At 38.1% G+C, this 16426-nt stretch overlaps 1 protein-coding gene across 1 annotated transcript; it reads left to right on the forward strand.

Moving 5' to 3' along the window:
- Positions 1-350: 350 nt before the first annotated feature.
- LOC102683138 (olfactory receptor 6N1-like) lies at positions 351-8041 on the forward strand. The gene is made up of 2 exons (XM_069197564.1): positions 351-384; positions 7116-8041. Exons 1-2 carry the CDS (start codon positions 351-353, stop codon positions 8039-8041), a joined length of 960 nt encoding a protein of 319 aa, XP_069053665.1.
- The last annotated feature ends 8385 nt before the right edge of the window (positions 8042-16426 follow it).

The raw sequence follows: 16426 nt of genomic DNA on the forward strand, positions 1-16426 counted from the left end.
GATGTTTGCCAGGCTGGGGGTGCCGGAGGAGTTACACAGTGACCAGGGTCGTAACTTCGAGTCCCAGGTCTTCGCCAGAGTGTGCTAGCGCCTGGGGATTACTAAGACGCGGACCACACCGCTGCATCCCCAGAGCGACGGGTTGGTAGAGCGGTTTAATCGGACGCTCGCCACCCAGCTGGCCACCCTGGTGTCCCGGCACAAACGGGATTGGGACCGCCACCTCCCCCTTGCGCTCTGGGCGTACAGGACCGCAGTCCAGGAATCCACCGGGTGCACCCCGGCCCCGCTCATGCTGGGCCGGGAAATGCGAACACCAGTGGACCTGGTCTTCGGCCCGCCGCCCGGAGATGGGTCGGCACCACCGGCTGGACCGGACTACGAGTGGGACCTGCGGCAGCGGATGCAGCGGGTGCACAGCTTTGCACGGACCCACCTGACACAGGCGGGGGTCAGGCAGAAGCGGTACTACACCCTGCGCTGTAGGGGGCCTGCTTTCCAGCCCGGGGACTCGGTTTGGGTGTACAACCCGCGCCGCCGCAAAGGCCTCAGCCCTAAGCTGGCGCCGTTGTGGGAGGGGCCCGCTGAGGTACTCGGGGTGGTGGGCGAGGTCTGCTACCATGTCCGGTTGCGAACATGGGGGAGAGTGGTGGTCCTGCACCGAGACCGCCTGGCCCCCTACCGGGCCCGGGAGGAGGAGCCGTGTGGGGAGGCTCAAGAGGAGCAGCCGGGGCCGGAGCCGGCCGATAGTGGGGCGTCCGTGGATCGCCAGCCATCACCGCGGCGCAGCGGCCGCTCACGCAGGGTTCCGCAGCAGTTGGCCGAATACGAGTACAGCCTGAGGGGGGTGTTCGTCGTCGGCGAGACACCAGACTGTTCAGGTGGGGGCAGTGTAACGCCCTCGCCCGGTGGTGAGGAGGAAGCGCCCCTAGGCGCTCGTAGTACCGCTGGGCATGCTGGGAGTGGTAGCCGGGGAGAGTCTGAGGGTCAGCACGATGACCAGCGGCTGACCCTACCTGTGTAAATAATGTCCTAGTAATTCTAGTACCCTGTGTAGTCCTATAAAAGTTTAGTGTGTTGTTAGGTAATTACCACCCTAAATATGTGTACATGTTCCGTCAGTCTCCTCATGTGTGTGTAGATCCTGTATTTGGTTTTGGTGTGGTTGTTAAATAAAGTCAGTTCTAGGTTAATCGCGTCTCCACTGTTCTTTAGTTCTGAAAATAACCTGCAAACGCTACAATATAAACATTTATATTGATTTAAAACGCGTTTTGATTTAAATCGCAAACGTGTGTTTAAATATATGTGTTTTTTGATTCACAATCAGACAAATGCAACATAAAATGATATCTTTGTCTTCCAAGTATCTTAATAAACTTTCAGCATAGCTTTCTCCCCGTTTAGATTTATTTTTCTTGGGATCTTGGGATCAAACATGGAAAGATTAGATTGTAATCGTTTTTATTTTTTAAAATACATTTTAGAAAAGTGCAATCTATACTAAAAAGCTGTACACCACCTGCTATAAAGATACATATTGTAATGTGAGCTCGGTGACTTTGAGACCACTTGTTATCCCAAGTTGTTTGAATCGCCACAATTCAAATAAAGAAAGAAGAGCTGACTGACAAGATTTAAGATGTGGCTGTCAATGTTGGATTAAAAAAAACACGTTGCCCGACGTTAGTTGCATTGCTTGAAAAATAATTTTATTTCGAGAGACTGGATAAGTAATTCAAGTGTTTTTTAACTTCCTGAAAAACAAGTAATAATTTAACAATATGTGCAAACGTTTTATGATATGTCGCTGTTGTGAATGTCTGTGGAGTGTATGTTATTTGCCTGTCTGTCCTGGCTGTGCTCTCTCTCTCAATTCAATTCAATTCAAGGTGCTTTAACTTGCTTTAACTCCGCAAGTCTGAGTTCTGAGTTCTGAAGTCTGAGTTCTTGTGTCCGTCCTATCCGAACCCGAAAGTATTACAATATGTATCTTTATACCAGGTGGTGTACAGCTTTTTAGTATAGATTGCACTTTTCTAAAATGTATTTTAAAAAATAAAAACGATTACAATCTAATCTTTCCACGTTTGATCCCAAGATCCCAAGAAAAATAAATCTAAACGGGGAGAAAGCTATGCTGAAAGTTTATTAAGATACTTAGAAGACAAAGATATCATTTTATGTTGCATTTGTCTGATTGTGAATCAAAAAACACAAATATTTAAACACACGTTTGCGATTTAAATCAAAATGTGTTTTAAATCAATATAAATGTTTATATTGTAACGCATAGGTGACTATTCATTGTTATTAAAATGACTTGAATTCGATCATGTTGAGATATTTAGAAATATAAATTTGTTTGGTGCGAGTGAAGTTTTTTTAGTCTTTGAGCCAGGGAAACGTTTTATTTTTTCAAAGAAATGTTTGTTAAAAAAAAAAGTCATGGCTCCAGCGGGATTCAAACACCCAGCATGTGACATGGGAGTCAGGAACCTAACCCACAGTGCCACCGGTGAGATCACATGAGGAGTGTTGAAAAAGCCCTACAAAACATTAACAACAGACATCATACAGCATGTACAATTCTTGTGTTGCGGTACATGAATATAATTATATCGTTATTAATTTCTTTAGATACGCGATTCCATATTATATTCCCTTTTAATCAAATTCTAAAAGTATGCTTGTTGACTCCGGTATCACGTTAGTTAAAGACTTCGATGCTTAAAATGTTTAGGGAGAACTGGAATACTGGTGTGTATTTTTTCTTTAAAGTACAGAGACCAGCCATATATTGTATGTTTATGTTCCAAAATTAATATTGTTTATGGCCTTCACACGCTTTACAAGAATGCTCCTATTCTTTTTATGCTCAGCTAATAAGATTTCCCTTCAGTGGTTAAATTCCATATAAATATTCAATACTTAAATGGGCACAGTAAAGGCATTTAAATATAAAAATACATACTGTATACAGTACAGTTTGCATACAGTAATATGTTTATGTTCCTAAATCAATCTCTTTTATGAGCATGTGAAAGGTATGGTAAATCGGACATTCTCAAAAATTACTGTATTTTGCATGATTGGAAACAAATGCGTGATTGCGAAATGCTGTGGTGTTACTTTTACAAAGACGGTCAATGAAAAAAAGAATGTGGACCAGGGCAATACTTTGAGTTTACAGCTTGTCCAAGGTCATTCATTATTAATACTTTTAGTAATATCTTCGTTAAAGACTTTGATGGCGACAGCTCAAACATGAGAGGTTGAGCTTTATTAACTCTACCTTATGTAGTTAGGAGAATTTACTGTAACTCGCGGTAGACAGCGTAATGCGCACCGCAAAATAATACAGTATCTCCCGCTTGTTTTGAATGGCTGCATCTGTATCATATAATTAAATATTAAGTGTTTATAGACAAGTTTATACAGTTTAAAGCACACATAATAATGAATAACCTGATTTCAAGGAGGTGTACTCAAACTTTTGACTGGTACTGTACTGTATGTCTAGGCTTTAGCCTGCAAGGAGGGCAAGTGAAGTATCTTTTTAATACTGTGTTGGGCTGGTATACAGCTTGGGGAGTGGGGACATCCATCTTGTTACATGACCGTTTCATTACTCTTCTTTGGGAACTCCATGTAGGGCCAAAATATGTCTTCATTCATTCAGTCATATCTGTAGTACAGATCATAAAAGCACTTTCAATCACGACATACCAAATACCTTCCCATGTGGGCTTAAATCTGTAAACAAATCTTAACATCAGGGCTGTGAAGATTAAAGATCAATCCAAGCCCATTGTTTCTCATTTCACCTCTGATGGCCACGACCACTCTAATGTCTCCGTCTGTGTTCTCAAAGACGGTTTTCCAAACTCATACATCAGAAAGACCACTGAAACCAAAATTATTCTCCCTTCTCTTAACGACAGACTACTGTTCTTTTAAATTTTCTCCATTCATTGGAAGTTTCATTTCACATCTCTCTGCACCCATTCTGACTTCACACCTCTTGATTGGCCTCTCTTTCTGTCCCCTGCTCCTACCTCTCACTCCTCCTCCCTCCCAACCTTTGTTCTCCCGCTATTATACCTTTGCCTACTGCCCTGTCTCTCTTACACCTGAAGAAGGCTCCATGGCCGAAACGTTGTGTTCTCTTTCTTCTTCTTTTCAGCATGGAATAAACCTATTACTTGTTCCTTAACAAATCTTAATATGCACCACTTGTGAGCTCCCCCACACACATACCTTTTCTGAAATTCAGGAACTGCTGCAGTTATGTAACTTTTCTGTAGTTAAATTTGTGTTACTCATGTTGTTCTCCTGAAATACAAACTATGTTGCTACCCATGATGCCTTGCAAGCTAATTTGTTACATTTTGCATAGTTTTATTACCTTAACAAATTACAGTAGTTCTGTAATTATAACAATAAAGGACAAATATACTTAAGAGACCAGTTCTAAAGACCTTATTACCATTTGTATCCAATTATCTGTATGAAATATTTATGTTCAGGTGGGTAGCTGCGTCAGCATGCGTAGGCTGCAAAGGAACAAGTAATAGGTTTATTCCATGCTGAAAAAAAGAAGAAGAAAGAGAACACAACGTTTCGGCCGTGGAGCCACACCTGAAGAAGGCTCCACGGCCGAAACGTTGTGTTCTCTTTCTTCTTCTTTTTTTCAGCATGGAATAAACCTATTACTTGTTCCTTTGAAATATTTATGTGTGATGCATTAAAGGTTTTGAGTGAGTTTTCTTTTACACATCATTCATGTTCAACAACACTATATTGCACTACTAGCACGGCTTATTTTAGTTTCTCATTGAAAACTGAAAATTACAATGCTCACAAAAGCAACTACATTCTTATTCTACATTCTTGTCACTACTGACTCAATATCAGTGATCACTCTCACCACTATTAAACAAACACTATGTGACTGCTTATCAGAGCATGTATCTGTTACACAGCGGAAACTACACCAGGGAGTAAGACATGTTTTGCAGACATCTGCTCTTTATTGTGCATGTCTACTAACTGACAGAGGACAGCAAAAACCCACCAAGACACCTAAGTACCAGAACGCAGTAACCCTAAAACATAAGTATAACAGTATCATAAACACAAACGGACGCTGTGTGCTGATCTAAATTTTCCCATCTCCTCATAAGATGACAAGAAAACAGCTCTTCCAAAAAAAGAAAGGACTGCTGGAAGTAGGTGAGACAAACACAAGTGAAAGTCTTTAAAAGTCTGTGATAAAGTCCTTAAATCTGGCAGGCCGTGGAGTATGGGCTATAGGCCACTCTTCCACAGGAACAGACAGCCCATAGGGAAGTCAACTTTGACTGGCAGTCCAGCAGGGGCAGAATCGGCTTCAGTAACAGGGTGTGTGGGCGTCATCACTCTGCAGAGACAGCTGGCCTGCCATTGAGACCCGTCAGAGAGGTGGAAGGTGGCAGGGCCAACTGTTCTATGATCTGTAAAGGAAAGGACCAAAAGTCTGGAGCATATGCTGCCAATGAATTTGTTAGATCTGTACCCTATCCTGGACAGCAGTTCCAGGCAGCTTCACTCTGTGTGACCTGTCATACCACCTTTTCATCTGGCGCTGGCATTCTGCCATCGTGCTGTGGGCGATTACCAAAGGGGTTGGAGTTGGATATGCCCAGGGCCTGTCCAGGGGCATTTGTAGCTCACGACCAAGCATGAGGAAGGCTGGTGAGCTTCCAGTTGTGACCTGCTGGGTGGCCTTGTGGTGTAGTAGAGTGCTGACAAGCACATCTGAGAAGGAGCAGACCTCAACTATATGTATTATCTGTATTATACTATTTATAATATAGTGTATTTGTAAATGGTTTCATCTGTAACACTCAAGTCCTTGTTCTTTACCTTTTATTAAAGGTTTTTGAATTTACCTTTATTAAAGGTAGCTTGATTTATGCAACAAAAAGACAATCCATTTATTTTTCCCTTCTGTCACAATAGAACTATGCAATAGGTGCATACCTAGTCTGGTCCTCCAGGGGACACTGTATATACACATTTCAAAATGGAGTCTTAAGCAGGAAAAGAAAGAGTAGACTGGAAAGTCTTTTGAAATTATATATCCTGAAATAAACAAAGACTATCCTCATTGTAGCAAAACTATTTGCTACAGTGTGAATTCATTCACTTCACATTCATGTGAGTCTCTTCTGTAGCAGCAAGTTTTCCTTGAGGATGTTCTGCTCTAGGGCTGCCAGTAATCCTCCCAACAGTCACTATTACTTCCTTAATGAGACTATGAAGATGCCTTAAGAGACCAGAAAACAATAAAAACTGGATCTCACTCTGAATCCTATTTCCTATACTGACCTTCTGCGATCTGCAAAAGGTAAGATTCTCAGCATGAAGGCAAACACATTATTCTTACATGCTAGAACAATATTGGTGAACATTTGAACTATAAAACTGCTTTAGCAATATTACCAAATACTTATTTTTCTACTTATACTACTTATACTTATACTACATTTTGAAACTATTTAATTTTCTGAATCAGTTTTTCTTCTGTTAAAGTGGAGAATTACCCAGAAGAAACATATTTATTTTCCTAAAAGACCTTACCACCTTTGACAGGGTGATAAATGTTCCTTCACTCCTACTCCGATAGGTAGATATTTTAATAGAGGATGTTGATTTCTACAGAATTAAAATGTAAAAATTATTCAACGGTTAAAATGTACCTTTCCACTTCTCCATTACTGATTTCCATCACAGTACCATTTATATATTTTTTTTTTATTCTACCAAAATGTAATATGTAATTAATTGCAATAGGATTCTCTTTTCTTTTGACTGAGGTCAACAATTCACAAACTGGAAACTACTGTACATGTGTTCCTATATATAGATAGCTATCAGTATTGTTATATATTTTTAATGCTTCTTATATAATTTGAAAAAAAATGAAACACAATTAAATAAACCAGGTTAGGTTATTTGAAGTTTAATTTAAATCTAAATATTGCTTTTAAGAGTTTCTCTTCCTTTTTTCCTGTGATTTGTGTATTTTTTTAAAACAGCCATGTCTGCAACAAACCACACAGGATCATCAGTCACAGAATTTATCATCATTGGTTTCCCCGGACTGCAAGACCAAGAGAGCAAATCTATTTTGTTTTCTGTATTCCTGGTAGTCTACGTCATTATTGTATTGGGAAATCTGTTGATCATATTCATATTTGTCTTTGATGAATCCCTGCATACTCCCATGTATACACTGATCTGTAATCTGGCAATTTTAGATATTTCTGTCCCCTCCATCACTGTTCCTAAAATGTTAGCTATATTCATGTTTGATTCAAACTTAATTTCGTTTGATTCCTGTTTTATCCAGATGTTCCTTTTCATGAGTTTGGGTATAGCTGAAGGATTTCTTCTCACAGTTATGGCTTATGACAGATATTTAGCTATCTGTAATCCACTGCACTACCCTAATAAAATGACAAACAGGCTGGCCATTAAACATGTTGTGTGGTGTTGGGTTGGGGGATTTCTTGCAATGATGATTCCTACAATACTTGCTGTGAGGCTCCCCTTCTGTGGACCTGATAAAATTCTCCACTGCTTCTGTGATCATTCCTCAGTTCTCAGATTAGCATGTGCTAATATTGTCATCAACAGTATTTTGGGATTGACTATTGCATTGTGTGTGCTCCTCGTCCCTCTTTTCCTGATCTTGTTCTCCTATGTGATGATTACAAAGTCAGTGTTCCAGATCTCTGTCTGTGGTGGGAAGAGCAAAGCTTTCTCCACCTGCACCTCACACCTGCTGGTCATCTCTGTCTTCTTCCTCACCGCAGCAGGTGTCTACATCTCCTACAGGGTACCTGGAGCTTCATCAGATTTGCGCATCATGGCAGCAGTATTTCAGAATGTCTTCCCTCCTCTCATGAATCCCATCATCTATTGTTTGCGGACTAAAGAGATCAGGGACAGTTTGCTTAAAACCCTGAAAAGGGGCAGGGTTTTTCCATTCTGAATTTTAAAGGAGACAGGTCCTGTGAACACTGGCATTTCCTGGCATTCCCAGATTAATACTGTCCCTTCAGTAGTAAAGTCATGCTGTCCAAGATGTGGTCATTTTGTCTTTAGCCACACTGTTCAGAAATATGGAAGAGCTGAATTGGGATTTCTTCATACTGTACATAACAAAAATATAGAAAAAAACTATTTTAAAATGTAAAAGCAATTTCTACATTGTAATTAATTTGAAGAATCAGCTACCAAAAGTAGTTTAATTAAAGTTTAATCAATTATTAATTAAGATTAAGTAATTAAAATAAAATTAATTAATTCAAAATTCAAATAAAGCTTCAGTAACAAAGAAGCACAATGTGGCTTTAGCCAGTTTACATGTTTGTAGCAGTCCACTTATTGTTCAATTACATTTGCAGTGTCATTGAACACTGACTCATGCTATTGAGCAGAAGGTTTACTGATATAAGTGGCTTTAGAAAGGGGAATCTGATATACTGAGACTATTGCTACAGTACTACAGTATAAGTGTCCATTTGTGAGTCTTTGTCCTGTGAGTCTAATGTTTCCCTTCAAGGTTATATCTTTGTCTTTATATATTCTGAATACTTGACTGAAACTCCCACTCAACTTCCTTTCTTAATGACTAAAGATATAATGTTCCTTTATCTGTCTTTAGAAAACACAAAAACTGAAAAGCAGCACATGAAAAGAATATTTCAGTTGTGAAAAATGTGCTAAACACCCTTTTTTATTCGCCCATTCTGTAGAGTAGTCCTGCCCAAATGTAGTTAATCATATTCCTAAATGCAAAGCAAACATTCTCAATAGTATTTCCTTTACAACTACTATTCAAAACAAAAATGAAAGATTCATAACAGACAAGATTAAAGAACGAACAAATTTAATTTATTTTTTGTCAAAATGAGAATAAATACAAACCTCTTAAATCCTCAGAGTTGACTCCAATTATTCTTTCATGCTTCCTCTGACATTTTAATCTTCATTAATATGTGCTTTACACGATATCACATTATTTTGAAATCATATTGTACTACTGTACATTGCACTGTAATAAGGTTTGATAAGGTAATAATGTAAGGACTGTTTGGTAATCATGTATTCATTATTATATATTTAGAATATGATGAGTTCATCGTACAGATGCAGCCATTCAAAATGGGTGAGGTATTTCGCGGCATACCGCGACATGCCCACCGGGGTATCACGCGGTTCACGTGTGTCACGTGACTAACTATCCGGCGTCGCCTTGTAAAACCGCCAGGGGGAGCTTAACCTCTCATGTACAGCATTTGAGCCTTTAATTTTGAACTGTGTATTACAGCATGTTAATCATCAGTCATTAAAATGTTGGTATATTTTATGAAAGCAAGATTGCTCAGTTGGACAAAAGTACACAACCTACCTTTATCAGAAATATTTATGCATCAAAGCCTTTACTGAAGATATTACTAATAGTATTAATAATGGATGACTTTGGACAAGCTGTATACTCAAAGTATAATTTCTTTAGCACATTTGTACAAGCACTTGGAATCTGTCCAAGCCATACTTTGTCAGGCATTTTGTTTTACTTCAACGGGCATAAAAGCTTCCTTGCTTTTAACAGGGCGTTTCATAATTTCTAACTACGAAAAATGATTTAAAATGCGACACCTACCATGAAAAGAAAAAAATACACACCAGTATTCCATTTCTCCCTAAACATTGTAAGCTTCGAAGTCTTTAACTAACGTGATACCGGAGTCAACAAGCATACTTTTAGAATTTGATTAAAAGGGAATATAATATGGAATCGCGTATCTCAAGAAATTAATAACGATATAATTATATTCATGTTGCAAAAGAACTGCAACGGACATAAAAACTCCCTTGCATGGTTTCATTATGACCAGAATCGGTCTTGAGATATTTTTAACTTGATTTACAGTATTTGAGAGGTATGTCTTAACACCGATACTACAGTGCTTAAGTACTGCTCACATATATGTTTCTAGGTTTATATTATGCATTTCATACGGTCAAATTACTTTTGAGCAACTAATAAGAAGCGCGAAACGGTATGCGTTTTACTTTCGTTTTGTGCTGGAACCCGTGGATTGATTAGAGATATCAAGTACATACAAGTCATTTTTTAAATGTTGTAGTTCGTCTTGAAAAAATGTTACGAGTACATCATCTATCAACAATCACACAGGTTCTGTTTCCATATTGCGGATTTTGGTTAGGTATTATCAAATCCAGTGACGCTGTGTGTTACTTTACTGAGTCCCATGTCACATGGTCTGTGATTGAAACCTGTAAAACCGGTTTAATTCATCACAGCCAGCACTCTTCAGGTGTGGGGGTCTTCTGCTCAGAATGAAACGCTAAAATGTTTGTGTATATTCTAATGGTAGTGGGGGCAGGGTGTGTGGGAACAGGTTTGGTTGAAATTGCATTGGAGATCTATATTCTTCACACCTGAAACATTTTCTCTGAAAGCATTTTCTTCGCAGTTTAACCGATCTTGCTACAGCATGTTACAGTTTACTATTATTAACCATATTAATTTTAAGTGCTTAATGTAAAATCTTGTAAAAATATATTTTCATTGTTCAAATATACATTAATATACATTAAGTCTGACTATCATATAATAAGTTAAATACAAAACTAAAGAAAAAATAGGGTTAAATATAATTCAAAATATTTTGCTAACAATGTTAACTGTTTATGAATAATAAAATGTATTAACTAAGGAGTAGGATGGCACAGTTGTTAGTATGTTTTTTGTTTTGTTTCTTTTTCATAAATACAACAGTAGTACCTGATGTCTCAGTGGCTTTCAAAATTAAATTATGCATGCAAACCTGTGAACTAGAAAGATAACTAAGATATCCATCCATTATATTCCATAATATCCATGAAATATATGGCGCTGAAATATGTGTGACGCAGTGGTGGCCTGACACGGTGAGGTGCCCTGGCGCCATATATTTCATGGATATTATGGAATATAATGGATGTGTGAAGAACATAGATCTCCAATGCAATTTCAACCAAACCTGTTCCCACACACCCTGCCCCCACTACCATTAGAATATACACAAACATTTTAGCGTTTCATTCTGAGCAGAAGACCCTCACACCTGAAGAGTGCTGGCTGTGACGAATTAAACCGGTTTTACAGGTTTCAATCACAGACCATGTGACATGGGACTCAGTAAAGTAACACACAGCGTCACTGGATTTGATAATACCTAACCAAAATCCGCAATATGGAAACAGAACCTGTGTGATTGTTGATAGATGATGTACTCGTAACATTTTTTCAAGACGAACTACAACATTTAAAAAATGACTTGTATGTACTTGATATCTCTAATCAATCCACGGGTTCCAGCACAAAACGAAAGTAAAACGCATACCGTTTCGCGCTTCTTATTAGTTGCTCAAAAGTAATTTGACCGTATGAAATGCATAATATAAACCTAGAAACATATACGTGAGCAGTACTTAAGCACTGTAGTATCGGTGTAAAGACATACCTCTCAAATACTGTAAATCAAGTTAAAAATATCTCAAGACCGATTCTGGTCGTAATTAAACCATGCAAGGGAGTTTTTATGTCCGTTGCAGTTCTTTTGCAACATGAATATAATTATATCGTTATTAATTTCTTGAGATACGCGATTCCATATTATATTCCCTTTTAATCAAATTCTAAAAGTATGCTAGTTGACTCCGGTATCACGTTAGTTAAAGACTTCAAAGCTTACAATGTTTAGGGAGAAATGGAATACTGGTGTGTATTTTTTTCTTTAAAGTACCGAGACCAGCCATATACTGTATGTTTACGTTCCAAAATTAATATCGTTTATGGCCTTCACACGCGTTACAGTATGCTCCTATTCTTTTTATGCTCAGCTACTAAGATTTCCCTTCAGTGGTAAAATTCAATATCTACAACGGGCACAGTAAAGACGTTTACAGTAAGTCTTTCTACGACAGACCAAAGGACCACGAGCGCCCCTGTCGGTCAACCAATCACGCACCGCGGTACCCAGTGTCATCTTACCTGCAGTACGTGTCTGTACCGCACACTTTGAATGGCTGCATCTGTATGTACTGCACCATTTAATAAATTAATATTTTTATGTGAGCTTGTACATAACAATAATAAAATGTATTAGTATTATAATTACTACAATAATTCAAGAGTTTTTCCAAGAAATACAATTTTATTGACAAAACAAAATGTTTAAAATTAATATCATGTTAAGTTTGAACCATGATCATGAGATCTTGATTGAACATGAAATCTTAATTGGTGCTCACTTCAAAAGAAAATTGATCCTTTAAATAAATCTTATTCTGATTTCACACCCAACATTGTAAAAAAAAAATATAACATTTTGTTTTTTCTTCCTGTCTTTACAGTACATTTACAGAACTGAATGATACTGCATTTGTCTTTTAAACACATCATCTGTTGTCTCTGCAATAAACATACAGCCAAAAATATTACACGACTTTGATGAACGATAATTACTTGGATATCTCAATTTTGTATTTGTACTTAGACATAATGTTCAAACTTTAACCTTAATGGTCAAGTCTTAGCTACTGTATATGTAAGCAGTCTAACTCCTACAAATCAATAAATACTAAATATGTTGGACTGGTGTTAGATGCATATAGCCTGATTCCTCAATGAAAGGAATATTTATATTTTGCAATATAAAAGCAGTTCCTGTATTTTGCAATATAAAATCTATGGCATTTAGGCCTATTCTTTGGCTTCAAAATACAGTTATATATTTTAATAAAATCTTTGTAACTGGAAACAAAGGCTATATGTTAAATTAAATTAAGTGTCCTAAATTGAAGGCAAAATGTGTAAAGTTGTAGGGCTTTAAGATCATTCCCCCAGTATACATGTATATTGTTTTGAAGTCAATAATACATTTTACCCTAATATAAAAGTTCATATGTAGTTTTCCTATCTTTTAAAGATTGCAGTAGTCTCTATTATTGTAACTATGAGCATGCATGTGCATGTGTGTGTGTGCATTACTGGTTGAAAACCATACCACTGAGCAGAGTTATTATTTTTCAATAGAATGTGGTAGTAAAGGACATATAAGCACATTACATAATGCAGTATATTTTGTTCTTCTTCCTCAAAGAACATATGAAGGTATTTTCTTATTGTATCTAAGTCTATATAGAGTGCCTTGCAGAGGTTTTCAGCACCTTTCTATCACACCCAGGATGGGAGCAGCTCTCTGCCTGTGGTTACCATGGGAAACTGCAGCATTCCCAAGAGTTCTCGCATTATTACCTCTGAACCTGTGAGGACCAAGTCAGACTGCCTGTCTATTCGCCTGGCTCACTTTCAATCAGGGAGCCAATTCTCCATTCAACCACTGCATTTAAGTTCTGAAATACCGTTGGATCACTTCTCTGACATGAAGTTACTGGGCTCCCCTGTCAGCCCTGTTACTGGTGCCCTTTCTCACCTGCTGGCCTTGCTCCTCTCACCTGCTTGTCCTCCGAAGGCTCTTGGGTCCTGCATGTAGATCTCAGCCTGTCAATTTGACTGCAGCAGTGCACAGTAGCCCGCCACAGCATAACACTTTCAAGGTTTTTAGATGTTGCTGTTTTAAAGCTTGAAATCATAACTCTTTGATGTAGCAATTAATATTTGCTGTGTACACAATCTATTCAACACATTTGAAGCAAAACATTGAAATAAGTAAATAGTCAATTAATATGAAAGTAAAATATAAAAGTCATAGTTGCAGAAGTTCCAAGCCCTTTATTGTGGCAAACGTAAGTTTACATAGATGCACAAAATTGCCTTAATGAGGCTCACAATTAGTCGAGTACTATGCAATATTAGTGTTTCACACGATTTTTGAATAAATGTATTTATCTCTGTAAGAACCCTTAGTCAGTTAGAATATCAATCAAAGATTCAACTATGCATACCAAGGAGTCTATATTTAAAAAAAAATTAAAAAAAGATGTTTAAAGGCACAGATTATAAAAAGGATAAACGATTCAAAAACCTTTAATTTCTGTTTAAACATGGTGATTACTGAAGTGAGTTGAAGTGAATATTTGTACAAAAAAACTGCATTTTATTATTGTAGCACCCTCATCAGGTGGTGATGATGCACTGGGGCTGGTGATGTCAGCCTCAAGAGTGTGAGATGGGATAGATGGGAACCTGTCTGGGATAGTGGGGAGATATCAGGAACATTATCACTTGTGTGTATGATTATTGCCCATGTTCCCTTATATTTGAGGAAATGAATTTCCTTTTAGTACCCACTACTCAGAGCTCATAATTTAGGATGCAATATTTCATTTAAAGCAGGGTTTCCCCAACCATTTTTTTGTCAACTGAACCCCTTCAACCTAAATTATTTGCCTCAAATCCCCCCTTGAGATTTTAACTAAATCAAATATTCTATAAATGTAGAAAAATGCTACAGCTACCCTCTTCACGTGCTTCTTTTCACTTTGTAAAATATTTATATTACTACTGTTGTTTTTTATTATTTTGTTAATTCTTATTATTACATTGTTATTTATTAATAGGATTATATAACAACTCAAAACAAGCATTTAAAGCTCACTCAATGACTCATTTGCACTGGCATAGACCTACCTGCTGTTTTAAATTGTCTAACTTTGCCTTGAAATATTCAACTGGTTTTGTAGCCAGGTTTTCATGTTTTGTTTCTAAGTGTCCTTTCAAGAAAGCTGGTTTCATACTTTAAATTGAAAGCTTCTCCAAACGAGTTCAGTCAGTGCAGGTGAATCCAAATTTTAAATACTCCTCACTGTACTTACAGAGCTTTTCCCACTTCTGACTTGGGCTGTCACAATCACAAACCCCTCCTCTTAAGGGTGCTCCAGCCCTTCCTTATTTTGCCTCATTCTCCACACCTGTTCCTTGTTCCAGCCCCTTTTCAGTTCCCCTTTAAAAGCTAGACGCTGATGCTAATCAGGCCTCTGTATTGGTTCCCGTATCATGCGAACTTGGGTCCTGGATGTGTCTATCTCCGTTTTTATGTTCCTGTTCCTGTTCCTGTTCCCCCTGCCAGTCCCGACCCGGTTCTGGTTTTTAATCTTCTGTCTTGGATGGATCGCCTGGCCATGGACTTAAGCCTGTTTTTGGTAGGCAATCCAGGATCAAAATCCTCTTTGGATTTGTCCCTGGATTGTTTGCCTCGCTACACCTTCCCCGACCACCAGCACTCCTTGGACACGCCCCGTGTTTTTATTCCCGTATCCTGCATGCTTTTCTCCCCAGTGTTTCCTCACTCACCCCTGGATTGTGTAATCTGCATAGAGCCCGGAAAGAACTGTTTGTGACATGGGCCTTCTTCTCATGATTTTCTTTTAATAACCACGGATCTGTCCATTTTGATACACATGATCACGTATGATTAAGACGTGCTAAGAACATATGATCACATTACATTCAACAATAAAGCTAATTCTATCAGGTAATTCTGGTGTTGGTTTTTGCATATAAAGTCACGGTAAAGTGTTAAATTTGATTGTTTTAATGTAATTTATTTTACCTTCAAAAATATATATTTTTAAAATGAAATTTAATTTGACATTGACATTTCCATCACAATCTCACTGTACCGTCACGAACCACTAGGGGTTCGCAAACTCCCGGTTGGGAACCCCTGATTTAGAGAAACAGTTCTCCTTATTTTTTATTATTATTATTATATATTATTATTATTATTATTATATAAAGCAGACTGTGGAGTGTGTTTTTTAATATACTGTAGTAACTGTAAGGTCTGAATTGTCTGTAAGGTTGGTCCAGACTACAGTATCAAGATGCGAAATATTGCTCACTCCTTGAATTCCTGTTATTGGGAACATAAACAGAAAAAAATAGTACTTAATTATTAATTGTGCATTCTCCTTCCATTTTCATTCAACAGCCTGGAAGTCCTGCTGAGCCTCTTTTGCTCAACAGAATTCATGTGTCTCTGCTGTATTCTCCTATAGTCTTCTTTCAGCACTGTTTCATCAGATCGTGCCATTAGCGCTACACAATCATGCTCTGGAAGTGATGTTTTCTGCCAGAAACTGGCAGTGGTTTTCTGGCTTGGAGTCTTTAAACATTAGGCCTTTTTCTGGCTGTGGTTTGGAACAGAGTCCTTCTTTCCTGAGCAGTTTCATTAAACAACTTTAGACCTACAGCCATTACTGTAGGTATTGTACTATTACTGTAGGTATTGTACTGTAGGTATTGACTGTTCGACAATCAAATCTACATTCTCATGTGTGATGCTTCAATGATGTGTGAGCCTCCTACTCCTCTCACATTTCTCCTCCTACTCTA

This window comes from Lepisosteus oculatus, chromosome 13 (assembly GCF_040954835.1).
Source record: "Lepisosteus oculatus isolate fLepOcu1 chromosome 13, fLepOcu1.hap2, whole genome shotgun sequence".
In the NCBI taxonomy this organism is placed as follows: domain Eukaryota; kingdom Metazoa; phylum Chordata; class Actinopteri; order Semionotiformes; family Lepisosteidae; genus Lepisosteus; species Lepisosteus oculatus.

What these genes read in the sequence shown, in the direction of transcription:
- LOC102683138 (XM_069197564.1), top strand. Translation starts at nt 351, where the DNA reads ATGGGTCGGCACCACCGGCTGGACCGGACTACGA. An exon ending in CCGGCTGGACCGGACTACGA is followed by an intron (nt 385 to 7,115) that starts GTGGGACCTGCG and finishes CAGGATCATCAG; the next exon opens with TCACAGAATTTATCATCATT.